Source organism: Electrophorus electricus, chromosome 6, assembly GCF_013358815.1.
Source record: "Electrophorus electricus isolate fEleEle1 chromosome 6, fEleEle1.pri, whole genome shotgun sequence".
Taxonomy (NCBI): Eukaryota; Metazoa; Chordata; class Actinopteri; order Gymnotiformes; family Gymnotidae; genus Electrophorus; species Electrophorus electricus.
In genome coordinates, this window is record NC_049540.1 from 11111594 (window position 1) to 11120798 (window position 9205).

Below are 9205 nucleotides of genomic sequence, written 5' to 3' on the forward strand. Positions count from 1 at the left end.
GAACCCACTGAAATAAAGACTACATTAAAAGCGTGTACCATTCAAAACTATTTATTTCATGTTTATCTTTTACTTTTGAACATATATAAATACACACCCTAACTTCTGTAACTCTAAGGTGTTCTGCACCGATTAACGCAGTTCAGTTACAGATCTTACCCAAATTCATTGCATTACAGACACAGACCTTTGGAGACTTTTAAATGTGCAATGCAGGAACAATAAAAGCTTTATTTAATTCCAGTTAGTGTGAACCAGATTGTAGTTGTGATTATTCACATTAATGCTATTTTTAAATCTAAAAACTACTACATATATTAAGTAGTTTTAATAGTAAGTAGTTGATAATATTACAAACAAACAGACTACTACTATTGCTACTACAATTTGGTGTATGGAAAGATAATGGATGGCATAATAGTGTTTACCAACAAGCAAAATCCTTATCTTGCACATCACACGAGTAACTCAACAATTGTAAGTGTAAATGAAAGAAATTCAGTTAAGAGATTATCTGTTTAAAAAATGTTTTCTTGAGCCATACTTTAGGCATATCTATTTTTAATATATGTCAATTCAGCAGCTGTCTAAGAAGCAATGTCCACTGGTGTTTATTAGATGCAACTCTCTCTTGTTGGGGGGAAAAAAGCATACACCCTAGTTACCTTTAACATTCACACCTTAACACCTAAGTGACATGGTGACATCTGTTGGCTACTGCTGCATTTCAGAATGCTTTGTAATCAATGTCAGTTTGATTCACATGAAAACAATTAGCCATAAGAAATATGAAAAAATATACCTTTGGACAGACAATAAGTCATCTATCCAAGAATTTCCAAGTCATCTATTCAAGAATAAAATAAAATGAGAATCTTCTACATCTATATGAATCAAACTGCTTAATAAAAAGTATGTTCTGATTCAAGTCAGAAATACTGTGCAAAGGTCATTTGGGATCACTATTTTCTCATCTGTCTTTGACAAGTGATCAAGTAATAGTTAAAAATAAAGTGATTTGAATTCTCCAGTCAATACTCCAGTCCAGCTGTTGGTTTAATACTTTTCTAGAATTGATCAGCAATCATTTTTTGACATTCCACTGTCTCAGAATATCTTCTGCTGCTTCCAAGGTTGAGTCCTCCTATTTACAGAAAACAAAAAGGCACAATATAAACATTCTGATTAACAATTTTACATTCTTATAAGATACAACATCTATGTCCTCATCCTCTATGAAAAGAGGCAATTTATCATATATGGTGTGCATGCATGTATCTATGTGACATGCATGTATCTATGTCATTTAAGCAACTTTTGTCAAGAAAAGTGCAGTTCTGGCAATGTGCTTAGGCGGGTCCTGGTCAGGTAACCCATGTGGAAATGCACAAGTGTAATTTTCTCTATATTGTTCTGATTCATTTTGTATGTCCATTAATAAAATGACCTTGACAAAGCAGAATCGAATGTAATTCTGGAAGTCTGCTCTGTGCTCTGGGCTATAAAATCCAGATACAGGGATAGCAGCCAAACCCTGAGGACACATACAAGTGCTTAATTAATCTCAATAAAAGACAAACTCCAGGTGTTGCTCTATATCAGCTGTTTTTAAGTTAAAGTGATTTGCATTTACCTTTTCTTTTATAAGCCATTTGACAAATCTGTAGTCGTAGGGTTCGTCCTTTGTGTCTGGGTCATTCAGTTCAACCTCTACAGACATACATTTTAAGGGACAAGGTCAACCAAATATGGTAAAGTGGCCAACAACGAATGGAAATCTGAAGTTTCCTTTAGCACAGTCATTAGCATAATGCTAACTGATGCAAATTCTCTTTCATGGATTGTTAACTACATTAGCATTTTCTATTGAACAGCAAGTTTTACTACCCATGCCTTGTTTATTGTAGATTTAACTACTAGAGAACTGCACCACTATGGCCAACTAAAAGTAAGATAATGCAGTTGCTAAGTTATGGTCAGTCTCTAGGACAGATTTGTTTTAATTTTACAGACAGCTATGGTAATAAATGAAGGCAAAACTGCACATTCTGCATTCATTTTCAGCATACATGCAACCCTATAGAATCTGCACAGAGATGAAAAGACAAACAGATATCCCACCGATTGTCCATTCCAGTCCAGGACAGCTTTTGGACAGCCGTCGATATGGTATTAATACACTTTAGCCTTCAATATGCCCCTTTAGCAAAGGTCCAACAGAACACTCACTCAGAGAGGAGATGTCTGTGGTCATGAAGTAGCCTCCCTGCGGCAGAATGGGCTGCAGGCCCACACTCCTCAGACTCTTGGCCAGCTTAAGGCGTTTGGCATGGAGCTGGGCAGGCAGCTGCCTGAAGTAGCTCTCCTCTGTGCCAAACACATCGTACTCCCTCTGAAAGCCCACCGCAACTGCCTCCTGCAGAACCACCATTAACACAGCTTATTACGAGACGTGGGTAACAACACAAGCATAATGGGTTCCTTGCCACAAGAAATCTCTTGGGTATTATACCTGAGGAGCAGTGGGACAGTGGTACACGGAGTTCTGGTGGAAGGTTTTCAGGTGCTTCAGGATGTGCCCTGAGCACATTGCCCAGCCCACCTGGAAAAAACACAATGAACTGGGGAAGGCATAAGGAACTTTGTTGCACTAATTACATAATTTGTACTGACCTCAAATTCTGGTATTAAGGCCACAATTACTGGATCAGGAACTGAGTGCATAAACGATCTCAAGTTTGAAGATGTGATAAAGGATCAGTTTTGCTTTTTGTCATGTAGTAACCATGACCACTAGGGGGGTAAAAGGCACCAGCAGATCTAAAGTGGATGCCCCTAATACAAAGATGATGAATACAGATCCTGAGTCCCGTAGCTGTCATGGCAGCAAGGCCAAAGGAAACCATATGCAGACATGATCTGAGAACCCCTTAAGGAGCAGACTTTCCTGAAAGGCATGGTGGCTTTGTGTGTTTCTGAGAATTACCTTCCAGCCTGTGGCACAGAAACTCTTGCCTGCACTCCCAATGGTGACTGTGCGCTCCCACATGCCAGGAAGGCTTGCTACAGTGGAAACAGATTGTCCAACAAGTCAAAGGACAGAAAAAGAAAACATTTCAGTGTCCCTGGGTTACTGCATCAGAATCAGTTATCCCAATATTTGGAGTATATAGCAAGAAAAGCAACTGAAGTACTATAAATGCTAAAATACTATAATCATGCTAAAAGTGACAAACATGCATTTCTAGCAAAAGTTTATACCTATTTTAATATGGTGTTCTCCATCATATGTGAGCCATTCATACACCTCGTCACTGATGCAAAGTACATCATGCTTTATACACAAGTCAGCTATCATCTGCAACTCATCCCTCTGAAAGACCTGTAAATGAAGAGTATTAGGGATGAGGGCACTGACAGAGATGAAAATTACTTGAAGTTTTTTATCTGAACTAATTATTTCCTCATGTTCTTATCTTTATATTATTCACTGCTTAAAGATTGTTCTTGACTCTTCCAGTTAGATTTAGTATGCTAATACAACGAGCTGTCAGAGCCACTCACCTTGCCTAATGGGTTATTGGGGGTGTTGATAACAATGGCTTTCGTGCGAGGATTAAATTTACTGGCCACTTCTTCAGGACATAATAACCAGTCAGCACTAGATAAAGCTGAACCAGTGACTTCTTTCTGTAAAACACACATGCACAAACGCACATGTACATACACACATCCATGTGCACCTATACACACTGTATTTCTTTTAAAACAGAAATATATTACAGATACATAAATCAAATGAAGAAAAAACAACAACAACAACAACAACAACATTTTCAGTCTATCCCAACGAGCTAATCCAACTTCACCACAGGTTTTTAAAGTAAATACTCACAGGTTTGAGGGGTATATAGACAGGTGTTCCCCCTGCCATCATCACCATTGGCTCATAGCAGTCAAAGAAAGGCTCCACTATGATCACCTGGGGGCACAGAACACTCATGAGAAAGGAGACATAAAGACGACCACCAGAACAGAATGAAAATACACCAGCGATGATGATGCTCCAATATGGTCAGCTTTACTACAAAATCAGTAAGACAGAAAGTATATGTTCAGGATAATGTATTGAATGAATATTATTGTCATCTCTTGATGCATACCATAGAGTCATTGCTGAACATACCTCATCACCCTCATCAACCAGAGCCTGAAAGGTACAGAAGAGAGCGTGATAAGCTCCCACAGTGATCAGGACCTCTTCCATCGGGTCTATTTCCCGGCCCATGATCCTCCCAAAAAACTTTGCAATGATCTTGACAAGACGTGGATAACCCTGTAGGACACATTGCTCTTTTCCATAATAAGGCTAACAATAAAGGGATGTTTTATAGACAATGGTTAAGCCCTGAATTTTCACTGTTAAGAGAAAGCCTTAAGCAAACTCAAGGTACAAGTGAAACAAGCAAAGAAAGACTGAAAAAAAAAAAGTGTCTTACAAAGGCCCGTGTGTATTGGTGCATAGAGGCACCTCCACAGATGGCATTGCAGTAAGCCTCCTGCATAAAACTGGGAGGGCCAAAGTCAGGGAATCCCTGACCAAGGTTCACCACCTTGTAATCAGAAATTAGCTGTGTAAATTCCACCCTACCGGAACAAACGGTAAGTCATTACAACTTGCAGACAATAATAAAAACAAGTACATACATGCATAGTTCCGCCTATATTCAGCCTGCTAAACAAATGTGTACCTATAAGAATCAGAGAATGCATTACCATCCAGGTACATAAGGTGGTTCTCATTCATTAGAAAATAACAAGAAGAAACTACACTAAATGGAGAAGTGCAAACATAATGCATAACTCTGAACAGTGCGCTTAGTGACAAAATAACAGACATATGGATAATAATGTACTAAGAAAATGTAAATTTACAGTACATCAGGGTACTGCTATTTTATAAAATTATTATTGATAGTATTAATCATGGCCAGAGAGATTCCAAAGAGTACAAATATCCAAACTGCTGTCTGGTAAACAGAAGACAAGTTATGAAAGAGTCGCATCCATGGTCTCTTGGTTTTGGCAACGTTGGCTTTCTTGGGGCTCATTGAAAACCTAGAAACTCCAAGTAAACAATTAATTACCAAATGTTCTTGTCGAATCCTTCAACCCTGCGCGCGTGCAATTGACGGGACATGATTGTCTAAAAAGATAAACATGCATTGACGTATGAATTAAACGACATGAAGCAATATTTAAATCTAAGTAGTTCTGTCAAACGACTGTTAAATTATATTAAAGAATTGGACAAAAGCATATTTATTTTTGATGTACATACCTTATACTGGTAGCCCGTGAGAATTACTGACCCTTTCCAACCCGAAGTCCAATTTTTCAACACCGTTCTAAGCATTCAAGTAGCTATGTAGCCTAAATAGTAGCTACCTTTAAAGGAAGTAAACGTGCAATTATAAATGTTTAAAACCACATTCATATTCATCTCTTTGAGGTCTACCAACGTAATAACTATAATAAAGATAACTATTTATCTTAAAGATCTTTCAAAACATTACTGTAAAGCGAGTTTCCAGTTATTGATAGTAATGTTCACAAACATAATAGAAGTCCTACTAGGGACGAGTGTCCTTCCCAGGCACAAATGAATATTAATGTAGCCACTTAGATATTTACTGAAGAAAACGTTTCACGGTGCACTGAAGCTTTCATTCACTACTTCAGCCAAGAGCCGAAACTGTCACCTAACCCATAGCTTATTTGTACACAACTTCCTGTATGGGAAGTCTGGAGTTCCGAGAACTTTACACCTTCAAAATATGTGCATAAGGAGACGTAGCTGACCCTTTGATAATCAATGTGAGAATATGGTTCAGTGTATTTCGTATAGTTCGGACATCTGAACCCAAACTCTTGGAAGTGTAATTCTAACCAAAAACCAACCAACCAAACAAAAAACCGAACCAAAAATAAATAAATAAATAAATAAATTGATAGTGTAGCCAAGAGCAGGTTTACTTGCATTATTTAAAAAAAAATGTGATTCCTCTTATGAAGACACCTTTATGCAGGAAGTTTAAAAATATTTATATTACAATTATTAATATATAAATATCAAACTAATAATATTCAATTAAAAAATCTACAATAAATATGTATGGCTTTCCTTAGTAGAGCATCTCTGACAAATTTGACTTCTCTTAAAAGCTGTCATATTAAGGACATTGCTCAAATGGGTATACCAGGCCAGGAAATCCCTGCAGGCGAGGAAGCACAAGCATCTTTGGTTTATTACTACTAATATGGTTTATTACTACTACTAATACTAATAATGTTTTTTGACCTGTCGATGTGCCCCATACATTTAATTCAATCTAATAAAGAGATCTGCCACAGTATGTGAATGTTGATAGTGAAATTAATTCTGGAATTATTGCTGCTTTCCAATTGCAGAAAAAAAAGTAAAACCAATACCCAAGTTAAAAGAAGACACCTGGAAACTGTACACACACACACACACACACACACACACACACACACACACAAATATTTTTATCAAATCAACTTTGCACTACAAAGATAGACATTTAAAACCAAAATGTTGTACAGAAGAACTCAAAAGAGGGGACAAATATTATGAAGGGTAGATTAAAAAAATCAGTTCCATTTTGTAACACTCAGGTTCAGCAGGTACATTTTGTGCGTCTTGATTTATGAATTTCAGATTTTCAATAAAGACAAAATGATTAATCTGCAGTGGAAATTAAGCTTCTTAACTCAAGAATCCTTGTCCTGATGCATCAATGTATGCAAATGTTATCACTTTTTTTAAATCACTCTTTCTTTATACAGCTGCCTTCTTTAGATCCTCAGGGAGCACCCTGCCTTTCTTCCTGGCCTGCTGTTTACGCTTCTCCATCTTGCTCTCCTTGCGCTTCCGGAGGTTCCTGCGTCTCTTGTCTTGCCGCTGTTGCATCTTCTCCACCACATGTTGGCTCCTTGCGGCCCACTTCTTCTTTATCTGTGCCTTCCTCTTCTCCTTCCTCTTCAAGGAGGCACGGAGCAGCTCCTCGTTGTCCTTGATCTTCATGCCCTCTGCCTTGTAGAGAACATTGGTCCATCTTATCTTCTCTTCCTCCTTCTTGGCTTTCTGTTCATCCTTCTCCCTCAGCTCCTCCAGACGAGTCTTCCTCGCCTCGACTCGGGACAAAAGCTGCTTGTAGTTCCTCCCTGTGAGGGGTGTAAGCATTCCTTTTACTTTCCTTTTCTTCTGCTTCAATGCCGTGCCTTTGTCCACGTAGGCCTCCCCTACTTCCACCTTGTTGAAGACTACTGAGCTCATGTCCTTTTTTGTAAGACTCATTGCTGCAGAACTATCCTCTTGTGTGGGTGTTTGTGTTGTTGCACTTTCTCCTTCCGCCTCTGTGGAGGCACTCTCCGCTAACTTCTTCATACGGAACTCTTTCCTTTTCCGCTTTTTGCGCTCCCTCTCCAGTTTTCGTTTTGCACGTCTTTTCTGCACTTCCTCTGAGGAGGGATCTTTGGGAGGGCCCTTTTTAGAGGTAGAAAAGGTCAAAGTCAGAAATAGAAAGTAATACACAGGCATAAGATAAAAAGCCCACATGATAAAATCAAAAATCATATTGCAATAATGGTAATTACACTCTTGAACATGTCCTTGATTTAGTCAGAAAACCTGAGGCATTTAAGGCAGGGATTTACACCAGTGTTGTAATGCGTGTGCTTTGGTTTATGTACCTGCCCACGTGATTCCTCAATCTTCTGGTGAAGTCTTTTCCTTAAGATATCAACTGCATTAAAGTGTTCCTCTGACTCTGTACCTTGCATCAAATGAATGGAATGTGTTAATGAACACACATGTATGCATGCAAATCAAGAGACAGTACATGTGATCCTTACTTTAGTCCAGAGATCACCAAATTTATACTTTTAGTTTACCGTTAGTGATCTGTTGGATGGTTACTTGATTCCCATTATGAACTTTGGCCTGTGTAGCATTCTGATCCACTGCACTGGTCTGTTTCTGCACTGTTTTTTTAATGGTCTTTGGTGCTGGCTTCTTGTCATTTGCACTGACATTTTTTCCTTTTGCAGGCTTCCGTTTCTTTTGCTTCGTCTTAGGTGGGCCACCTTCACCGCCACCACGAAATGGAACTGAAAAGCAAAATAATGTCACACGCAATGCATTTTAGGATTGTCCAAATGCAAATGTAACTCTTTCAAACAGCAACTAGTACTACTTTAAAAAAAACCATAATTTGTCCTTCTCTGATTTTGTATCTACAGAATATAGCAAGGTGAGTTGTCTCTAAATATATCTGTGCAAATTTATTCTAACACTTCACAGAGCTTGCTAGTGTTCATTCAAGCCAACATGCATAAACTAGAGCACTGATGTCAGTGGATGCTTGCTGTCCAGAATATCTATAGGTTTATTACGGGATTACAAAATCTGCATGACTGGGGAATATCCAGTAGCATTCTGGCTTCTGGAAATCCAGAGAAATGTGAGATATTTCGACTGGTGCAATTTAGTCAGAATAACATCTTAATGTACATGTCCGAACAATCAATCAAAAACAATCACTACCATAGGCGCTCTTCTTGGATTCCTGATTCTGAGAATGGCACACTTTGCGGGTCAGCTTCTCTAGGTAGTCATACTTAGCTGCGAGGTTGGACATCTTTATTGAAGATGAGCTAAATGAAAACAATTATGATAAAGTGTCAATATGGAATCTAGACATAATTCTTTATTAGATACTAGACATAGAGCTACAGAAATCATCCCATGTATCTGAGTACGTCAAAGACGTAATAACATTTATTGTAGCATAATTCTGTGCTAATTTATTTACCTGAGTGGTAGTGTTAGATCCACCAAAACTGGAAGATGACGAACAAGTTGAGCACTGTTTTAGACAAAAATACATATACGTCTGTGGTTCATCACTTGACGTCTTCTTTCAACTCAACATATAACTCGGGCTCACGTCTGAAGATTTTTATATATTGTCAGCATACTATATACATTAAAAAGTAGCCCGACTCTGAAACAACTAGCAAGCTAACTATTTAGTTAACAAATGCACGTGGGTTTAGGTCAATTCGAGCATGCGTGAAGAGCCGTCTTACCGGATGGGGTTACAGTGAAAACATTCCTTCT

The 9205-nt window shown here is 38.3% G+C and overlaps 2 protein-coding genes across 6 annotated transcripts; both read right to left on the bottom strand.

Moving 5' to 3' along the window:
• Nucleotides 1–35: 35 nt before the first annotated feature.
• On the bottom strand, nucleotides 36–5883 carry kyat1 (kynurenine aminotransferase 1). 4 transcript variants are annotated; one of them, XM_026998597.2, is made up of 14 exons: nucleotides 5695–5883; nucleotides 5342–5448; nucleotides 5148–5206; nucleotides 4500–4647; nucleotides 4187–4336; nucleotides 3896–3982; nucleotides 3565–3690; nucleotides 3262–3382; nucleotides 2987–3063; nucleotides 2513–2602; nucleotides 2230–2416; nucleotides 1634–1710; nucleotides 1448–1534; nucleotides 36–1144 (listed from the first exon to the last, which is right to left on the bottom strand). In XM_026998597.2, exons 2-14 carry the CDS (start codon nucleotides 5414–5416, stop codon nucleotides 1085–1087), a joined length of 1344 nt encoding a protein of 447 aa, XP_026854398.2. In that variant the 5' UTR covers nucleotides 5417–5448; nucleotides 5695–5883; the 3' UTR covers nucleotides 36–1084. The 4 variants fall into 4 exon arrangements, with proteins under 4 accessions (XP_026854398.2, XP_026854396.2, XP_026854397.2 ...); XM_026998595.2 differs by having other exon boundaries at nucleotides 5635–5883; XM_026998596.2 differs by having other exon boundaries at nucleotides 5619–5883.
• A 670-nt stretch (nucleotides 5884–6553) lies between these two features.
• Nucleotides 6554–9128, bottom strand: surf6 (surfeit 6). 2 transcript variants are annotated; one of them, XM_026998541.2, is made up of 5 exons: nucleotides 8898–9128; nucleotides 8630–8739; nucleotides 7978–8193; nucleotides 7777–7853; nucleotides 6554–7570 (listed from the first exon to the last, which is right to left on the bottom strand). In XM_026998541.2, the coding sequence occupies exons 2-5, from the start codon at nucleotides 8721–8723 to the stop codon at nucleotides 6863–6865; spliced, it is 1095 nt and encodes a 364-aa protein (XP_026854342.2). In that variant the 5' UTR covers nucleotides 8724–8739; nucleotides 8898–9128; the 3' UTR covers nucleotides 6554–6862. The 2 variants fall into 2 exon arrangements, with proteins under 2 accessions (XP_026854342.2, XP_026854341.2); XM_026998540.2 differs by having other exon boundaries at nucleotides 7777–7859.
• Nucleotides 9129–9205: the final 77 nt, after the last annotated feature.